The 22541-nt window shown below is 30.4% G+C and overlaps 1 protein-coding gene across 1 annotated transcript in view; it reads left to right on the top strand.

The window, feature by feature from the left end:
* Positions 1–22541, top strand: part of Reps (RALBP1 associated Eps domain containing) — a 114266-nt gene that overhangs the window by 24424 nt on the left and 67301 nt on the right. Inside the window, exons 5-7 of the mRNA XM_075363266.1 lie at positions 12237–12359; positions 12525–12561; positions 15699–15791. Of these exons, the coding sequence (XP_075219381.1) occupies positions 12237–12359; positions 12525–12561; positions 15699–15791 (253 nt within the window). The remainder of the gene's footprint in view (positions 1–12236; positions 12360–12524; positions 12562–15698; positions 15792–22541) is intronic.

The raw sequence follows: 22541 nt of genomic DNA on the forward strand, positions 1-22541 counted from the left end.
AAATTATATTTTGTAAAGTAGATTGGAAATTTTTCAAGCCTTGAAACGTACAAATTAAATTAAGAAGCCATTTTTTTTATTTGTCTTTAAAATACATATATGCATATATATATTATAAATGTTTTTTGTATCTCTTATACTTGTAGCTGATTTAATAGTTCATAATAAAATTTGTTATAAATTACATTGCATTCATGGAAATGAATATCAATAATATTAATGAATATTATTATTTAGTAGACATTATTAAACATAACTTTTTTTATGTTTAATAATTTTACAACCATGTGTCTGCAGTTTTAGTTATCCATGAATCATTACTCTCAATTTCTATTTTTGTTATTCACATTGGTGGTTAATTTATGTGATTTTTCTTTTTATAATTTGTATATTAAAGAAAAGGTTTTTAGTGGTATTACATTTGCATATTAGTATTTAGGGGGAAATTTAACAATTCCAATTTTGCTTGTAGAGTCTGGCTAGTGATTTTAATTGATGGGAGATTTGGAAAAATATTGAAAAATTGTGTGTTACATTACATTGATTCCATAAAACTGTTTGTTTTATTACAGTTATTTGTGAAAATGTTTGGGAAATCAAACATTGAAATTATTATCAAATAATTGGTATGATAAGTTTAATAAATGATAAATATTGATTTAAGTCCAGCTGTGTCGTTTCTCAATTACTTTCTTTTAATATAGAGAATATTATTAGTTTCCCACTTTTTTCATTACACTGACAAAATACTTAGTAATGAAAGGAAAATTAAATCTGGCACTTACGTAGGCAGTAGCTACTTGTAAAAGTTTTTTTTTGGTTTTGTGATTTAATTTCTGATTATTTCAAGAGAATGAAGATAAACAATAGCATTTAATGTTTCAGCTAAAGAATATAATTCTTGAGCATGTATTGAAGGTGATTTAAGCTAAGTAGATTTTTTTTTAGTTAATTAAGTTGAATTAATCTTAACCCTTTCATGACTCATTGTAGTTACAGCAATTGTAAAGAACCAATTATGAAGCATACATTTCACTAAATGTATGTTTTACTAAAGTTAAATTTTACTAAATTTAAAACCTAAAATGTCTTCAAAATGTAATGGCCATTCTGCGTTAGTGTTAGTAAGATTTTTTATTTGGTAAAAAAGGCAGAGGATAAAATCATAAATTAAAAAAAATATTTAGGAGACATTAGGGTGATGGAATAGCAATTATTAAAAGGGAGATTACAGATTGAAGCAATTAATCTTGTAAAAATATGTTAACTTCTGGAAGTTTGTTTTAGTCAGAGAAGAAAAAGTAGTTCTCAAAAGAAATTGGTAGTAAATTTAGTCATCCAAAAGGGATGAAAATGAAACACATATTGTATATATGTCAGTTACATGATGGCAATGAATTTAATGTTTGTAACTTGTGTGCAATTCAGCAGTTGAACTTAAATACATTTATATTGGAAATGCTTGTAATGAAATGTTTTCTTTGCTAATACCAGGTAGTTGTTTTCTTTATTTAGATAAATTTATTGTAATACTTGATTGAAAAAAATTCTGCTTTTATTACACATGCAGTCAAAATTGAGGTTGCAGTTCTGAAACCTCAAATATGTTCATCTTAGACATTGTGAACTTAACAGTAATATTTAATTCATCTACCATATTATATATAATATTTAATGTGTAATGTGAATAACTTATACATTATGCTACTTTCATAGCATATATGGTAGCAGTGATCTTGGTTCTGTGTTCTGATACATCTTTAGTAATACTAGCATCTATAGTAAACATGTAAAGTGTAGAAGTATCCTATCCAAATTATACATTAAGTTAAGACCAGTAAATAAATTTAAAATCAAAGAATGAAAATGTTAACTTTAATTTGTAATATTTCAAACAATAAAAAAATGATTTCTTAGAGCTTAATTTTATTTGATAATTTCAGATCTATAAAAAAGGAAAGTATATTAAACATTATGAAAAAAATTGAAATTACGTTTGCATGTTAAATGCTATTGATATTTGTTACTTACTTTATTTACTCTTGACTGTAATGTTAGGATTTTTTAAGTTTGTAATAAATTTTAATTAATAGAGTAGTGGACTAATAATAAAACTAACTAATTGAGACCTTTCATTTGATTTTTTTATTTAGATTTTTAATATTATTACAATAATAAAAACAAAATTACATTATTTTGTTAATAATATATAGTAAAACATTAATATCAATAGTAGAATTAATTGTGGAAAGCAATTAATTCTTAAATTACACATTTTAAATGTTAGATAGATAAAACTTGACAGTTTCAAGTACTACTGCTACTTGAGAACATGCACAAAAAATTATTTAAAAACGTTAAAAAGTAGCGAACAGTACTGCTACACAAAAAATATACAATATAAATTGTAGCAGTTCAAGATGACCTTCAAATCTTTCTTCATCTTTTTTTTAGTTGGATGTATCATCATCATCAGGTTATCTGCTCTGAGGCAAGTCTCACACACCATGTCCATCTCCATTCTTTTCAATTTTTGAGTTATTAGCTCGTATTTTAGATTGACTATTCTTTGCATGTTTTCTAGCAGTGTTTTAATCAGTCCTCTTTCTTGATATATCCAGATTACTTACTTTTCCTATTCTGAATTGTTCTGATTAAGCTTCTATTCTTCAATCTCCTTATACTTTTCATTTTGTATTCTTATCTACACCTTTAATTTTTCACCCTTATATTTTAAAAGTGTTCAAGCCTTTCCTGTTCCCTTTTTTAATGTCCATGTTTTACATCCATCCAGATATACTCTATCATAATATTTCACAAGAGTCTTTAGGACTTTATTAGTTAGCCTTAAATCTTACTGCATCTTACTACATAACAGCTGTTTCTTTCTATTAAATTGACTAGAAAAGCCACTATTACTATAGTTTTTATTTCATTTCCATTTTTACTATTTTCTGTTAACATTGTATCTGTACTATTTAGCTTGTTCAATTCTTCCTCCTTTATGTAGACAATCATTGGTGCTTATTGCCTCTTATCCTCATTACTTTGTTTTCTTAACAATATTTTTCATAATTTTTCTATTGTCTTCTAATTTTGAAATCATCTGTTGAATATCCTTTACGTTATCCTCTAAAAACACCATGTTATCTTTGAGGCTATACAATTAATTCTCCTTACACAATCCCTTCTCCTTGTTTAAGCTTAATATTTTCAATTTACAGTAGCAAAGCAAAGTAATCCAAACACAGATATTATTTAATAAAAAGTAAATTTATTTAGAGAAAATCATACTTTTTCAATTTATGAATATTTAGTAATTAATATATACTATTTTATTCTTAATCACATACACGATTTGGCATCAGTTCAATAAGTGTACTACACATTTTTATGTTCATTATGAAACTATATGAATATTATTGCTTTAATGAGGTTAATTTTTGTGACAATTCATTTTTGAAAGTCATTTTTTCACTATTGCCCAAAGATTTTCAATTGGGTTTTAGTGTGGAGAATTGCCTGGCCATAGGAGCACTTTAATGTTTCATTCTTTGAAATAATTTTCCACTTTTTGGCAATATGTCATGGTGCCAAATCTTGTTGGAACACTCTGTTGCCTTTTTGAAGTTGTATCATAACCTTTCCTTTGGAATCTTGATATATCCAACCATTTTCAACATACATCTACTGGAAGTAATGAACAAGGGCTTTCAAATGTGAAACAACCCCAAAACATTTTTGTGGGGATGTTTAACTAATTATTGGATATGAGCCAGTGATGTATTTTCATCTGATTCTTTTTTAACATATGGAACCCTTTGCCTCAGAACATAAAAATGTGACTTGTCAGAAAACATAACATTTTTCCACTCTTCTTTGATCTATTAGCATGTGCTGTGGCCCACAAGAGTATTAAAAGCTGCTTTAGGTGCTGACGAGCTTCTGTCTAGCTGCAAGAAGTCAGTATCTAACAGTTGTCACATGTAAATAATGTGTTCTACTGGTTCTAATTCTCGATTTAAGATCACAGCTGATAATTTTGGAAAATGAAAATAAAAGTAAAATTTCTAAAAATGAAAAACTTTCACAGGGCACTATTTAAAACATGAAGATTGCTTAATAACCAAATAATAACCTCACATTATACACACAACTTAAAGTATGGGTGTGGTCAAGCAGTGTAGCCACAACATAGAAATAAACAAAAAATTCATTACGTTCAAATTAATTTGCACACTACTGATGATGGGCGATAAGTAGAAGCCTTATCTTATTCCTCTTCTTCCTGGTTTAAGAGCAAACCCTATTCTTGTAACTGTTTTTAGATTCAGAGAGTTCTTAAATTATTCTTGTTTTTAAAATCTACTCTTTTGCTTTTTAATATATCAAAATACCATTTGACTTGGTTGAATGGTTTTTCTGTATCTATATAATACACGCTTGCTCTTTTACCTTTTCATATAAAATCTCATATGTATCAAGAATAGTTCAAATTAGCCAATTGTATCCTCGTCCATCTTCTCTTCCTAAATCTGTACTTTCATTCTGTAATCATTTGCTGCATTTTTTACTTACTTTTCTGTTCAGAATTCTTAGAAGGATCTTTATGATTGTTAAATTAAACATAATTAAAATTAATTCTTAAGGTACTGTCCTTGTGATCTTGACACTTTACTTCACTGATCTCTTTAGGGATTGAAATCATGATTGCTTTAAGAAAATCATCTGATAGTATCCCATTTTTGTAGATCACATTACTCCTCCACCTACTTAATTAAGATAATGAATCACTTCTTTTGCAGTTTGTACCACCACACCTTTTCCATTCTTTATACCTTTTATTACTTATAAGTACTTTGATTTTGGGATGGTTGCTCATACCATCCAATTCTGTTCTATCCTAATTGTAGGTAGAAAGATCATTTGACTTTCTATTGGATTTTTGTAGTTTCTCCATATGTTCCTTCCTCCTTTTAAGTATCTCTTCCTATTTATATAATAATTTTCCAACTCTAATGGCAGTTTCTTGACTGCCTGTTACTTTCTTCTCCTTATTCCTGTGTTATTGATTTTTAAAAATTCATTTGCTGAGATGTCAGTTTTAAAAAACTGAGCATTTGTCTGCAAGCCATTTCTTTGCTTTATTTGTTATCTTATTGTAATTCATTATTCAATTTTTTGTGGAACTTATTATCTCCATCCTTTCTATTCTTGTATTTTCTCCTGTTTTTTCAATCAAGTCCATGACTTCTTTATTCTTCTCTGAACAAAGCCAGTTTGTTCTGCTGATGTTTTTAAGGCTTCTTTTTACAAAATTCAATAACCATTCCTCTTCTTTCATTATGTGTACCCAGTTAATAATTTTTTATATCCTTCCCCTAACACAGTACTCCATTTCCCCATTAATATCTTACAACAATTTTCATCATGCTCTTCTATTATCTTCTCTATCTGTTCACACATTTTTTCTGTTGCCTAGTTACTTCATATTGACTAATTGGCATGTACACTTATACAGGGTCCAGCATATAAATCTCATGATTTTGTAGTAATTGTTATGTTGGCACCACTGTCAATGAAAAGGGAGGAGTGTTGTACATCGATAGGTCTATTCATGCTATTTCAGTAGCCAGTATGTCGTGGTCGGGTGAACAACAAGTGTTTGTGATTGAAGCCTATTTTAAAAATAATGACTCAGTTATTGTAACACAGTGTTTATTTTGCAGATATTTCAATTTAAATCGACACGCGTTTGTTCCTAGTAGGAATATGATATTGTTGTGGGTGAAGAATTTTAGGAACACGTAATCTGTTTTAAAAATGAAACCAACAGGACGAAAACATACTGCGAGAACACCTGAAAACATTAACGCTGTAAGGTTAGCTGTTACACGGTGTCCACGACATTCAGCAGCGAGACATCCTGTTGCACTAGCCATTTCTGATCGAAGTGTTCAACGAATTCTTCATGCCGACCTGAAATTCCATCCATACAAGATGATGTTAGTCCAGCAACTTAATGCAAATGATTGGGCGTCTCACAAAGCAGCTTGCGAGGTCATCCTCGAAAATGTCCACCAGGATGCCATTATTCTTTTAAGTGACAAGGCACATTTTCATCTGTCAGGATTTGTGAATAAACAAAATTACTGTAATTGGGCTTCGCATAATCCACGGCAAATTCTTGAAAAACCACTTCACAGTCAATATGTTACAGTGTGGTGTGAGGTTTCAAAGTTCGGAATAGTTAGCCTATATTTTTTTGAGGGGTTAAATCGCAGAGTAACAGTAACATCTCATCGATACGTAAACATGTTGAACATGACCGAAACTGAATGACTTTCAAGGACATGAAATTTGGTTTCAACAGGATGGTGCTTCCGCCCATACGGCGAGAATTGCAATGTATGTTCTGCGAGAAACCTTTCCTGGATGTTTGATTTCCCGATTTTGCGACATTCCTTGGCCAGCGCATTTATATGCCAGACCCTGTATTAAAAGCAAGTACATTTCGTTCATTCCTATCATGACAGTAATTATTCTATTACTAGTAAAACCCTTTCAACACATTTTGCTGTCTTTTTTTTTTTTAGAATAATTACTCCATTGCTTCCTTTTTTTTTCAGTTCTTACTTTTCTGTGCCTATTTCCATCTTGTTTCTTTCTTTTAATTGCAATTCTCTTGCAACTGATTGCCATAACTCGTTTATGTTCTTTTTCCTGAGACCCAGGAAAAGGGGGAATATTTTTTACACTATACTTTGTGATATAAGGAGCCTTTGACAATGCATCATCAATGGCATTCGACATTTGGGTGATGTAGTTTTCAAAAGTTAGTTTAAAAATCTGCATTATATGAGTTTTGAGATAATAAAAAGCTTTTTTTTTAACTCATTAGTTTTTACTTCCTTGTACGAAGTAAAGGAAGTATATTGTAATCGCAAAAAATTTCTGTTTTCAGATTTCAGTGGAAATATCTATTTTGAGCATCCCTGAATCCATTTTGACTAGTTTTGGCATGACATCGGCACATATCTCGCATAACTCAAAAATGATTAGCCGTAGAATGTTGAAATTTTGGATTTAGGACTGTTGTGACATCTAGTTGTGCACCTCCCTTTTTGATTGCAATCAGCTAAACAAAAAGTGTCAAAAAAAGCCCAAAATCAAAAAAATTTGGATTTTGGACTCTTTCTTAACTGCAGTATTAAGCCCTCATTGAGAGCTTTTCAGTGATATAACATAAGTGGTACTTATTTTCATTGGTTCCAGAGTTGTAGCCAAATTAAATTTTAATTAATGAAATATTTGGATCTTAGAAGGGGGGATCAGTTATGATAAATAATAATTCAATAATAATTAAAAAAATAAAAAAATATCAGAAGTTATTAATGAAATAAAATTTTATGTATTTTTCATTTAAAAAAAAATGTATATATGGAATTTAATAGGTGTACAAGGAAGTCGTTGGCGCCCACATCAGATTTTTTAAATTAACCTTCTGCCGCATTCTTTTTTTAAATTTAAATTGCTGATATAATATTTTTCAAGAATATCAGTTTCCCCATTATTGTTATTTACAAGGGCCATTCGGAAAGTAAGACCTCTGTTTGATTATTAATAAAACACACAGTTATAGGTAAATAGTAAACACATTTTATTATATACATCTTAAAACTACATCTTTCCTCTACTTTTCCACATAAATATCATTGAAATTTAGGCACTTATTGTACCTTGTCACTAACATAGATATTCCAGCTGCAAAAAAATCTCCCACCTATTTCTTATTTACAGAACACAGTAGCCTAACTTTTCCATCACTATCTTGAACAAAACAGTCCTGGAAATTTGTGGGAATTCATTGGAAAGCTCCAAGATGGTAAAATGTTGATTTTCACACACTTTGGCATCAGTCTTTTGAACCAGTTCAGGATTGACCACAGATGGACGGCCACTCCTTTCTTCGTCATGCACATTTCTTCGTCCACTTTTGAATGAATGAACCCAGTCATGTACAACTTCTGCGCTCATAATCTTTGGTCCATACACAATGCAAAGTTCCCAATGAATATCTGCCGCTGAATATTATTTATCTGTGGTAAATCTTTTAACAGTGCGCACTTCTCTCTTCGTGGGGTTTTCTATTGCAGCGCACATTTTAACAAGCCACAGAAAATCAACGAACAATCACACGACCCCTTGTTACTGCCACGGCTGGATGCTGACTGGCCTCCCACGCACATCTACAAAAACGGTGGTGCTAACCTTCACTCCTTCCCATGTAGTGATCAAACGAAGGTTACTTTCCAAACTGCCCTTTTATTTATACTACTAAATTATTGTTTATATCAGTCATTATATTTTAAATTCTATAAATATAAACCACCTAAGGTATGTTTTATCTCATTATTCTGTACTAGGCGGATTATATTAATAGAATTAAAAATATAATTTAACAGTGTAGAGGATACATATGAACAGATACAGAGTACAGACAGATATGAATCTTAAAAAATTAATTTCACTAAAAAAATATCAGTAATTGCATGTTTATGTTTTATAAGATGGTCAGTCACATTTGATAATAACTTATTACCTCTTTTATAATTATTTAAGTGGTTTGAAAACCTTTTACTGAAAGATTAGTGGTTTTACATGTATACAGAATGTATCACAGAGTTCTTCCCGGAGTTTCATAACCTATTTTACTCGTGAAAATAATAGAAAAAGTTCATATAAACATATGTCCTAAAATGCTTCGTTTGCAAGTTACCGCTAGAAAAAAATTTCACTCTGATTTCAGCTACCCTGGTGAAATGAGATCACAGTGAAATATTTAGGACGTTAATTAAGGGGTAGAATTAGTAATTTCTTAATGGTTTTGACCTGAAAAATCGATTAAAATAGGTCCCAGAACCATACCTGCAGTAGTTTTTAAGAAATCTGAAATGAAATTCAATAAATTAGGGGAAAAACTGTATTCTATTTGTTTGACAAGCTATAACTTTGTTAAATGAGTAATAATCACATAACATATTTAAACAAAAGTTGTATAGAATTTGATTTTGAACAAAATGGTGTAAGATAAGTTGAATAAAACAGAAAAGTTAGAAAAATTTGAATTTTATTTAGAAACAGTACAATACTACATTTGTCAAAAAAGTACTATTTACATAAACAAAAACTAAATTTTTTTTGGTGATGTGAAAAATTTGTAAAAAAAAATTACTATTAAAATTGCTGTTAAAAAATATAAGAAATTGCACAACAAATGTAAAATACAAATAAATAAATAAAAATTATTTAGCTAATAATTGTTCAATTAATGACAAAAATATTATAGATTATTTGAAAATTATTATTTCAAAGTTGGCAATAAAATAACAAAAGCTGAACAACATTACACAATACTGTATTACTGTTATGTCATTCTGTAAATAACATTAAGTAAATCGGGTACTGCAAACTGTGCTGTCATTAGCAAAGATTTTCTATTAATTTAATTTTTTTGCCATTGAAGTAATGCCATGCTTATTTACAATAGAGGAATACACTGATATAGTATTCATTTTGGATATGCGTTATAGTAATGCTACACCTGCTGTAGAATATGATATATATCTTCGGAATTGCAGGATTCCAGATTCCAAAACAATTGTCGCAACTTTTCACAATTTTCAGGAGACACGTTCACTACCTAGTATTCGTATCAGCTATGAACAATCTGTCCAGCATGACATTGTTATTGATGTTATTGACGAATTATCGATGCAGTCCAGGCATCATTACACAACATCTTTCTAAGTGAATTGGATTTTTGCATCTGATTGGTTAGAAGACATTTTAAAAAAACAAGTTTTATCCTTATCATAAACAGCCAGTACAACATGTACACCCAGGAGACGGTCTGCTTCCCTTGCAGTTGTACAATTGCTGATCTAACACCTTTTTACTTTTGATTGTTGATATAACACCTTTATATTTTTGCATCTTGGGATGGATGAAAAACATTGTATACAAAACAAAAATACATTCTCTTGAGGAATTTTTAGCCGGGCAACTTAAGGACAGCCTTGAACTAAAAAGAGCAACAAAAGTAGTAAAAAAGTGTGCCAAGAAATGTGTTGAAGTTGGTGGGTTCATTTTTAAACATTCATTGTAAACTGGTACTTATAATGCACTTTGGTCTAGTGTACTGTTTCTAAATAAAATTCAAACTTTTCTCATTTTCTTTGTTTTATTCAACTTATCTTACACCATTTTGTTCAAAATTAAATTCTTTACAAGTTTTATGTGTTTATTACCTGTTTAACAAGGTTGTACAGTTTTATGTGTTTATTACCCATTTAATAAAGTTGTACAACAAACATAAAAAATGGTTTTTTAACCCAATGTTTTGGTTTTCACCCGTATTTCTCAAAACTGTTGTAGATACAATTCTGGGACCTGTTTTATTGAATTTTTCAGGTGAAAAAACATAAGAAATCATTAATTATGTCCCTAATTATTGTCTTAAAAATTTCAAGTGATCTCATTTCACCGGGATAGCTAAATTCCAAGCAAAACCTTTCACTAGCCGTAACTTGCAAATGAAGCATTTTAGGATATATCACAAACTTTTTCAATTATTTTTGCAAGTAGAATAGGTTATGAAAGTCCCAGGAAACTTTGTGATATACCTGTATATATGTACAGGTGATTTAAAATTACCCAGCAATCTCTCAGAGGGATGATTCTATAACCAAAAATAAGAAAAGAAGTTCATATTAACGTAAGGTCAGAAAACAGTTTGTTAGTAAGTTTCAACTTGCAAAACATTTAGCCCTGCTTTCTGCTCCCTCTGTGTAATTAATTCTTACTAAAGTTCTTGGGATACAAATCTGTTACTCAAAAATTTGAGAAGTAAATTTGGTACTTTCTTACGGTTTTGATTTAAGAAACTGAATGAAAGTGGTCCCTGACCTCTATCTCACTTAGGTTTTAAGAAAAGCAGGGTAAAATATGAAAAAACTTTGTATTTTTAAAATACACCTTTTTAGGTTTGTAATAAAATAACTATGTTAATTTATCAATAAACAAATAAAAATTTCTAGTTAACTTTGTAGAAAATTTAATTCTGAGAAACTGATGTAAAAATAACATCTATTAAAATTAAACAAAAATTTGAGAAGTTCAACTTTAATTAGAAACAAAACACTCAAACTTTAGTTTATATTATAGGGTATAATTGAAATGAATAATAATATATGCATAATTCACATTAAAAAACTTTAAAACAATTTTTTTTTTGAAGTTACCAAGAGAAAAGAGTTAAACTATCATATCTAACAAAAAAATCAGCTGTCTTATATCAGTCTAATTAAAAAAATAGTTCAAGCCAACTGTGAAACAGATACAATGATGGTTCATTGTATAAATTGGTAGAACTGTTACCATAGTCAATAAGAATTACCACTCATTGTAATGCTATGGTAATGAAAAGAGGTTTTAATGTTATATAGCAAGGCAGTGTGTATGCTGATAAACATTGTGTTATTTCTAATTTTAACTGCTGACAATGAAGTAAATCTTTGTAAGTGCTACAGTTGGTAACTGTCTCTTCTAATTATAGAGTCTGGTGGTTTTGATTTTATAATTAAATATATTTTTTATTCTTCAACATAAGCATTGTTCAAATCCAAGCTTTGTATTTACAGCCCTCACCAATACAAACTATTTGTTTTTTTGCCTAATTTAAGCTAGAATTCATTTAAAATATACTTCCTAGTATTATATATTATTTATTCAATTTTCAGATCTGTTTGTATTTGGACACCTGTATAATAAAAAACATTATGATCATATAAAAAAAAGTCACTGGGATTGTCAAGGTAGTTTGATTTTTCCTTTTGAAGTTTTACAGACACCATGTATTATTCTGTTTGTTGATTTTTTCAAACCAACAAACAAAACATTAAATAATATACCAATAATAAAAATAAACAAACAAACAGAAGAAAATAATATGAACTAAACTCGTAGGTGTTTTATTTTAGCAGATAACTATTTTGAATGTATTACTTAAAGATATCCACTCTTTAAAATATTTACTCCTGAATTGCATGCTTTTTTGTGTTAATGTTTTTTATTCTATGCTGACAGCCATTATAGAATCTTCACAGTTTTGTACTTGAATTAAAGTATATATAAATCTCTGTTATAGTTTTTAATTTTATTATTTGTGATTTCAGGCAACTGTCAGATGTTACAAAGGATGGATTGCTGTCACTGGCTGAGTTCAACACTGCTATGCATTTAGTAGTTTTGAGAAGAAACAATATAGCTCTACCAGAGACACTTCCACCTTCATTAGTGCCACCTACTATTCCTCAACGACAACATGAATCAAGCCCTCATGTAATAAATAATGCCATGGTATTACCTTCGGTTACTGGAACAAGTACTGGTTCTATTGTTGCCCCTGCATGTACTGATAGTAGTGCTGCTACAGCTGTATCTCAGGCTAGTCCAACACCGAGCACTAATGAATCTGGTTCACCACATCGTGGAAAAGAAGTAAGAATTGATTTTAGTGTCTAACTTGATGGGTATTTTTTTCTTGATATTACTGGCAGATATTTTCAGAAGTTTGTATTCAATTTCTTAATGTTAAAATATCTTAATAAAGATAATTTGTTATTATTATTAATACCCCAGAAGACATAAAGTTTAATATTTAATGGAATTCTATTGCAGAATTTCCCAATTGCAATCCACCAAAGTAGAAGCTTGAGATATTGTTGCCCCTGCATGTACTGATAGTAGTGCTGCTACAGCTGTATCTCAGGCTAGTCCAACACCGAGCACTAATGAATCTGGTTCACCACATCGTGGAAAAGAAGTAAGAATTGATTTTAGTGTCTAACTTGATGGGTATTTTTTTCTTGATATTACTGGCAGATATTTTCAGAAGTTTGTATTCAATTTCTTAATGTTAAAATATCTTAATAAAGATAATTTGTTATTATTATTAATACCCCAGAAGACATAAAGTTTAATATTTAATGGAATTCTATTGCAGAATTTCCCAATTGCAATCCACCAAAGTAGAAGCTTGAGAGATTTTCCTTTAAAATTTGGTCATCCTATTATGTAAAAAACATCTTGCAAAGAATTCTTGGAAATGATAAGTGTGTTGAAGGCAACCATTAAAAATGTAAAATTGAACGGGCTGAAAACTGGTTTGTCAAACATAAAAATTAGACAATCTGTTTCGGAGTTTATGACCCAAACTCAACTGTACTTAGTATTCAGAAAGTATATATTCAAAGCTCTTTTAAATATTTTTAAGTATCCAAATGAGAGTTGTTTAGTCATTTACAATAATTAGAAAGTATATTAATCACTTAAAGTTAACGGTGAACTGCGAACAAAAACGTTAACGGTGAACAAAAATAGTTTGTAAACTATTTTTAAAAATAATTGCATATAGCTTAGCAATTAAAATTTTTAAAATTATTTTGATTGATACTAAAATATCTTAAGTTAAATGATTGTATCAATAAGAAGTATTTCTTATGCTTGCAGATAGTTGTACAAAAATTTTAAGAAAGAAAATTGTAAGTTGTAAATTAGCCTTTAATTTCTTTTTTGCTTGTAGATACTGTGATAGATCAATGTGAAGTGAATAATGTGTAAAATCTTGTATTTTTCTAGAAAACAAAATTTTGCAAAACTATTGTTCCAGAAAATTAATTAAAAAATTAAAACAAAAAAAATATAGTCATATAGGTAAGGAAATATCCTTCCAAATCATGCATTAAATTTGTCTTTTATGATTATTTTTGTAGAAAAAATTGAAAAAAAATCAATATTTTGTAGAAGAAAGTTATAAAGATCACACATACATGGCTAATCTACTCTATCTGAATGAGCTACTTTTGTTAACATATTTAAGTCAGTTCTGTTCTGGGTATATTGTTAACATTAACAAAATATTAAGTAGGTCTAGGTACTTCTCATGGAAGGAAGTAGTAAAGGTCATGGTTGGAATACCCAGGATAACATTATTTTGGGAACAAAAACACTTGAAAATTGTGTAAATTAAAGTTCCACATACCAACAGTTTTAAAAATTTATATCAGAGTACTTTCGGAGCCATTACTCCATCAGGGATTTCCCATAAGATGTTAATTCAAATTCAAATGTATAATCATATTTAAATTGAAAATTGTTATGTTCTTAATAGTCAGTCGTCAAGAAATAAAATTAATTTGTTCGTCAATAAAACTGTAATGTCATGTTCATAAGATGTTTACGACTATTATGAGATAATAGTTGTAAACATCTACATATAAATTAATTTTATTTCTTGACTACCAACTATTATAAACATAACAATTTTTAATTTAAATACAATTATACATTTGAATTTGAATTAAGATCTTATGGGAAATCCGTGATGATGGAATAATGGCTCCGAAAGTACTCAGATATATATTTCTAAAATTGTTGGTAAGTGGAACTTTAATTTATACTATTGTATTAATACCAATGGTGTCAAATGCTTAGTAAATTATAACTTGAAAATTACAATGAGGTTGGAAGTCACATTTTGCTCATCATACATAAAATATCTTGTTTTCTTTTATAGTAAATGTTTGAATTTGTAAAAATTTGAATTAGAATTTAGTTTAATGTTGTAAACATTAAACCAAATTCAAATAAAAGAGTTACTTCTTACCATATAATATGAATGATTTTTTTTTATGTAAACATACTGTTGCATAAAATAAATAATTTTAGAAGTATCCATAAGTTTTAGAAAATGTATAATATTAAACAACTTTATGTAAAATTTAATGTAGTGCAACTAAATTGTAAAGTGTTCAGAAATCAATTAAAGTAATTACTTATAATCTAAAACTAGGTGATCTATTTATGTTGATGACTGCTTAACAATAGAATTGACCATCGCCTAGTTTTAGGTGTTAAGTAATTACTTTAAGTGGTTTTTGAGGTGTTTCTTGTTTTACAATTTAGTTACTACTACTATATTAAATTTTACATGATGTTATTTATTATTACACATTTTCTAAAACTTTGAGCACTTCCATAATTATTTATTTTATGCAACAATGTGGTTTACATTAAAAAAAAACATTTGTGTTTTGTGATATGATGTAACTCTTTTATTTAATTTGGTTTTATGTTTATTATAATTTTTTTTATTAAAGAAAACAAGATGTTTTATGTAAAATACACACATACACAAAATTTAATTTAGGAAAGATCATAAAGTTGTATATTTGATCATATGTTTAATTAAATAAGTTTGTAGTTACTTTATTGATATTAAGTTTTTAAATCATTTATACCATTTAAGAGAGGCTTAAGCTGTGTTTTTTTGTACAGTTTTATAAAAGTTAAAATTCTCCTTACTATTTTTTTATTGCCTGGATGAGTTCTTAATAAAAACAAATTAGAAAAAAAACGGTGCTGTAACATATTGTGTAGTGCTGATTTTTTAGTATAGTTATTTTTGCAAAACTGTGATAGTTTAAAATTATTACTAGTCATGCTATAAAATTCTAAGTAACTGGGTATCTTATCTAATAATCAAGGCATGTTGTGTGCTAAGATTAGTCAGTAAATTTTTGTTTTCATTTTTCTACTGTAAAATTGTGTGTGAAACAGTTTTTTTTTTGTTTCAGTGGACAAAATTCTTTGATTCACCCACTAGTTCAGTCTCATCCCCTGGTCCCAAGCCTGTGAACTTTGATTTTCATAAATCTGCTGTTGAGCAGGTAATCATTATATTTATATATATATATACACATATATATATACGAGGTGCGACAATAACGTAATGAGACTGTTGTGAAAAAAAAATGTTGCTTACCGTTTTAGTCATGTTTAGTGTTGTCTCCTTCAAAGTAGTTCCCCTCTGATTGCACACACTTATTCCGGTGCTTCTGCCATTGATGGTAACATTTCTGGAACTCATCTTCTGTAATATCCTCCAAGACCCTCGTCACAGCTTTTTGGACATCTTGTGTTGTTTGAAAATGGTGTCCCTTGACCGCCATTTTGACTCTTGGAAATAGAAAAAAGTCGCACGGAGCGATATCTGGTGAAGGTGGCTGTGGTAGTACTGAAACTTGTTTTGAGGTTAAAAATTGCTGTACTGACATAGCAGTATGCGATGGCGCATTATCGTGATGCAGAATCCAATTATCAGCAATGTTGGCACGGACACGAAGAACTCGTTTACGAAGTCTTTCTAAAATTTCTTTGTAGAAATATTGGTTAACTGTTTGTCCAGGAGGCACCCACTCTTGATGAACAATTTCCTTGGAATTGAAGAAGCACACAAGCATGCATTTCACTTTTGACTTTGACATGCGAGCTTTTTTTGGTCTGGATGATCCCTTTGAGCACCATTGCGAACATTGGCGTTTTGTCTCTGGATCGTATTGAAAAAACCAACCTTCATTACCAGTGATAACACGGCTCAACAAATCTGGATTGATTTCCGTTTGTTCTAACAGATCTGCTGCCACATTTTTCCATGTATCTTGCTGTTGTTGTGTGAGATTTTTGGGGACCATTTTTGCACAAATCTTTCTCATACCAAGATCTTCAGTTAATATTAGACGAACCATTTCTCGATTGATGTTGAGTTCTTCTGCAATCATTTTCACGGATAATCTTCGATCAGATCGTACGATTTCACGCACCCTGGTCAAGTTGACATCTGTCCGTGAGGTTGATGGTCGTCCACTGCGGTCTTCATCTTCAACATTCGTTCTGCCTTCAATAAAAATTTTATGCCACCGAAAAACTTGAGCTCTTGACATAACCTCCTCTCCAAAAGCCTTCTGAAGCTTACCATAAGTTGTCACATTTTCACCCAATTTAACGCAAAAAGAAATGGCATACCGTTGCGCAATATTTTGCGGTTTCATTTCTGTGACGAGAGACACAAACACGTGTTCACTTATTACAGCACAACTCACTACTGAGCAGCTGCATCAATGTGCCACTTGGACTAGAAGTAAGCTACTTCTAGACCAAGGTCAAAGATGGTGTGCCCTACGCAAGCTGCAGGGTTGCCACATCTTGCAAAGAAAAATCAGTCTCATTACTTTATTGTCGCACCTCGTATATACACCTAATTCAGTTAACTTATAGAATTCAAGTAAACAGACTTCGCATACAAGTGTTTAGGTGACCAATTCACATATAAAAGAAACACTGATATGTTAATATTTAGTAACTATGCACTATTATATGTTATAAAAATTATACATATATTATAAATTTAAATAAATTAAGATATGTTAAATGGTCAGTAAATATTTCTTATCTTGTTCGGCATATCTGATAACCTATGAGTATATTATGCATTAAAATTGTTTATTGTAAAGTAGCTTTCTTGAGTTTTAAGATTTATGAAATAATTGTCAGTTGTCCACTAAAATTTCACTAATATTTTAAATTAAATCTCTATGATAAACAAATTATAAATTTAATTCAGTTTTTGTCTCCTGATTGTGGGAAATCCATAGTGCTGTTACTATTAAGAGATAATGAGAGGTTCAGTTTTGTTTTCTGTTATATTGTACAATTCCCAATTATTTGGTTCAACAGTATCCATTATATGTTTTATAGAGATTTTCTGTTCTTGATGGCATGTTTCATCGAACGCTTTTAAGCATAAAATTTTAACATCAGATATTTTAAAAGTAGTATTTTCTGATGCTGTGTAACTTTTGATTTGTCCCCAAATTGATTCAGTTAGGTTGAGTTCACAATGATAGGGAGGTAATTGAAGCACAGTATTACCACTGGATTTTGCTAACTCATCAATTTTGTACACATTAAAATTACTTTTAATGTGTGAAACCCTTTGCAGTAATTGGACCTTAAGTTCATCCTCTTCAAAAATCACTTCTTTTGAACTAAGCCAGATTTTGATATTCTTTTTTTAAGACATGGCTGGAATTTTTTCCTTTTTACATAAATGATAAAGGATGGTTCCAGAAGAGGTGACAGTAGAGGTCTCTGTGAAGATATTGGTACTATTTAAAATGAATAACTGTAACTTAAATATTTCACCAAATACCCGTATTAGTGAGGGTGGTCTGTCTCTTTTTTTCTTTTTCCTGTTTAGAGGATGAATGAGGATGATATGTATGAGTGTAAATGAATTGTATTCCTGTACAGTCTCAATTCGACCATTCCTGAGATGTGTGGTTAATTGAAACCCAACCACCAAAGCACACTGTTATCCACGATCTAGTATTCAAATTCATGTAAAAATAACTGGCTTTAGTAGGACTTGAATGCTGGAACTCTCAACTTCCAATTAAGCTGATTTGGGAAGACATGTTCAACACTAGACCAACCCAGTGGGTGAGGGTGATCTGTCTAGTCACAAATTCCTTTACCCTGCCTAATAATTGTCAATTTCAATACCTATCATTATTCATGGGGTTCATCATCATGTTTTTTCTGAGGCACTGTAGTTGATATACTGAGGAAGAACTTAGATTTCTGCTTATTGGATTTTGTTCTCTGCTTAGATTGCTTTGTTGCATGAGTCATACACCTTTGTATCATCTTCATTAGGTAAATTTTCGTGCATCGTTCTGTCCTTGTATTCAGCAACCCTACTCTCACATCTTACCTGGTGTGTTTCCAAAAGCTTCTTTGGAAGCAATCACAGACTGGTTGTTATTTCGGTTGATAATACTTATTTGCCTTAGAGTCATCCTTGAAGATGGTGGTTCAAAAAGTAGACTGGAATACAAGGATTCCGTTAGCCAATATGACAGAGTGGTATCCACCAATTTGCCAATTTAACACATTTATATTCTGTAGTACAAATGAATTTATTCCTTTAATCTGGAAAGTCAAGGTAGCCTGCTGTTCATTCCTTGGTGGGATGAAGACGACTGCTGGCATGTACTAAGGGATTATCGCAGGGCTTACGTAATTTCAATCAAAGGCCTACGACTGAGATGCTCGGTGTCTTCCACAATGCAAGGGCTGTTTGCTGTTGAGTGTTTCGGTTTGTTATATGGAAATCATCCTCGAATTATGTGGATACAATTTCCTGAACAACTCCATCGGTTGTATGTAGAAAAATTCAGGTCATGTGTGGATCGATAAAATCTCTGCTGCTGATTAGACTGAAAAGCAATGGCAACTTTGTCACCTAGTCATTAAAAATTTTTTAATTTGTATATAGCGAAATCCTAATAATATAGTTTATACAGACTACTCTAGACATGAAAATTCTGTTGGTAGTGCTTTTGTGGTTGCCAATAGAACTTACATGTTGGTTCTTCCCAGCACTGCCAGTGTTTTCATCATAGAGTTGTACACTATTAAGAAGGCTTTAAATATACATAACTCAATATTCCAACACGAACTTGTCTGTTCAGATTCCATGAGTACCTTTTAGATGATTAGCGATATGTACTCCAGACACCCTTTATCCATGAAATACAGTCTGTTATCTCTGAAACACATGGCATATTAACAGTATGAGATTTTGTTGGATTCCCAGCCATATTGGAATTTCAGGCAATGAGTGCATTGATAATGTGGCAAAAGAGGCTTGTGTTTGCAATCTCTTTTCTCTAATTGCATTGTTTCTGATGATCTTGTTTATTTTTTGAAGAGTGTGATTTGTGATAAGTGGGAAAGTGAATGGAATGCTACTGTTGGATAAAGTTAACAGAATTAAAAGAACACACAGCTCGTATTTGCCAAAAGAAATTGGACTTTAATTAGAAAGAAAACAACTGAACTTATGTTAAATCATAACCTTAAAAAATTAAAAGAAATTATGAATAAACATAACTTAATTTTATATAAGAAATATCAGCTGAATCAACATATGAATAATTGATATTAAATGAGAAAATACATGAATATACATTTTTCAAATACACATTTTGAAAATCTACAATTTAACAAAGCCTGAAAACAAGAGAACATAAAACACCTTATTTACAATTATATACTTAGAAAAACATAACATCAATAAACATAGTATGACTGGAAAACTATTGCATTACTGACATATGCTGTAATATTGAAAAATTAGCAATGAACAAATGTCATTAACTTAGAAAAATAAACTAAAGTAAATCTTATTATTGGCACTGACCTTTCCTGATTTATGAACAACAAAATTATCATTAAATTATTAAAACTAGTAATTCTAGTTTATTGTAGAAAAAGAAAAGCCACGATAATCTTCCAGTATAAAAAAGAGTTAATTACAATAATCAAATTGAAAAAAGTAAACATATAAATAGAGTTCATTTTAGTAAACAAGCTTTCTTGAAAATATAAAATTACAAAGAAGTCCAAAAACGTAACTTCACATCAGGAGTTATTTTATTTAGATTAATTTAAGAGAAGTAATATGAATTCAGTTCATGAGTAGATAATAATTAATCTTTGCGATTAACAAATTACATTAAATTGAATGATAGATTCAAGTACAATAAAAACAAATTGTAATAAGTATGCACATAAAATATGTTGCACATGACAATAACATAACCTTATCTAAGTCACCTGTCGTGACTGCACTTAAGTGAATAAATGGTTTTTTAAACCAAACTTGAAATTGAAATGCATAATGTACGATTAACTGAATGTTTCACAAATTTTACTAATAGCGTAACTGTTTACTATAAAAAATAATGAAGGATTTGAACATCCCTTAATAACACACGAATATTGGTAAAAAATGAACTCGTGAAATTAAAGTGCACATATACATACGGTTTATCCTTGGCGTAGTCTATAATGGCGAATAAAAAATAACAGAGGTAACAATTTGTGATTAGAAGTTGAATAATTATGTAGCATCTCAGATATGTAGTAATAAGTTTGGAGAGAATTTGCATCGATGAAAAACATAATCAACAGCTGGAGAAGATTCAGCGTCGATAGAATAGGCAGTTTGTAGTGATTGAAACACTTTTAGGAGAGACGTAATATACAGAATTTGAAGATTAACTTAACAAAGAAACGAGGCAAAACAAAAACATAGAGATCGGTGAAATCACGAAACACTGACGAGTAGAACTAGAGAATATTTAGAAGGAGAAATACCACAATGTTTATGAGAGTACGAAGACGACAAAAGTATTTAAAACCATTAAGTATGAGAGAGAAAGGTCACAGTCGACCGCACATGGTGAAAGTCTGATCTACTCTGCCGAAAAAATGGTGTGAGTGAAAAGAGGGGGAAACTAAACCTAGGCAGACCTAAGAGAGTGTGTGTTGGCAACAAGAGGTAGTGTTTAAGTGTTAGTATGAGAACGATTAGAGAAAACTTGTGGAATTCGGGAACGAAGACAAAACAAAAATAATTTACAAGCAAACAGACCACTAAAGAATTACGTAAGACTGATAAAAATAATTTCTGAAAACGCACAAGTTGCAGAAATGACATCAAGTCAGACAAAGAGAAATAGACTTCTAGGAACTATGAAAATATTGAATAAAAACACTTAAGAATAATATATATACATTAAGACTAAACAGCAATAAATAATGCGTGATAGAAATAAGCTGACACCAATATGATGATGCAACAGTCAGTCAAACTGGAGCCTGAGAGAAATTGATAACGAAAACAACAGACCAAACCAATCTATATTAAAGTACACATAAGATAAGCCTTACAAAAATGCAAAATAAATTTACCAAGCCTGTAAACTACAAGACTCGACCATAACCTTGAATTTATTGGAATAAACGCAACTTTACGCAATGGCGTAAACAGCTACCATCAACATTAAATTTTGTCTAGTTAAGAACACTATATCACCGTGGGACTCTACATCCAGGAGTTACTGTTGAGAGGATGTTATTATTTGCTGTCTGTGAATAGGGCACACTAGACTCACTCGTGGACATTTCATGACTTGGAGCAATGCACCTGTTTGTGTTCGCTGCAACAGCTATCTGACGGTACACCACATACTTGTGGATTGTATCTGTTATGCAGCATTGTATCGGAAATTTAAATTAGGAGCTACTGTTCGTAATATATTAGGGAACAGTATAGCGATGTTATCTAATATCTTGTTTCTTAAGGCCATGAATCTATATTCACATATTTGAGTGTTCCTATTACATGTTTCACCCGTGTATGCCAGTTATGCGCATTTAATATTGTCTTTATTTGGATTTTATTTAGGCATTTAGCATATCACATTATCACTAAATATGTTTAATTTAGAAAAAAAAAATGTTTTTAACAATCTTGAGAAGAATTTGTTACAGTTAGTAATAAAATTTAATTCTTGCAGTCTTAGATCATTAACGCCTAACTTGATGTCCTCGTGTATTATACAGTTGCTTTGTTGAACAATGCTCTTCTGGTAATTTTTTGTATTCTATAAAACCATTGAAGATTAATGTTTTATCGATAGTTACTTGTAATGTTAATGTTTGCCTGTGGCCAGCTCAGAATAACCAGTCTCAAATTTCAGTATTTGTCTGGTAGGTACTCAGTTATT

The sequence above is a fragment of the Lycorma delicatula genome, chromosome 1 (genome assembly GCF_047948215.1).
Source record: "Lycorma delicatula isolate Av1 chromosome 1, ASM4794821v1, whole genome shotgun sequence".
Taxonomy (NCBI): Eukaryota; Metazoa; Arthropoda; class Insecta; order Hemiptera; family Fulgoridae; genus Lycorma; species Lycorma delicatula.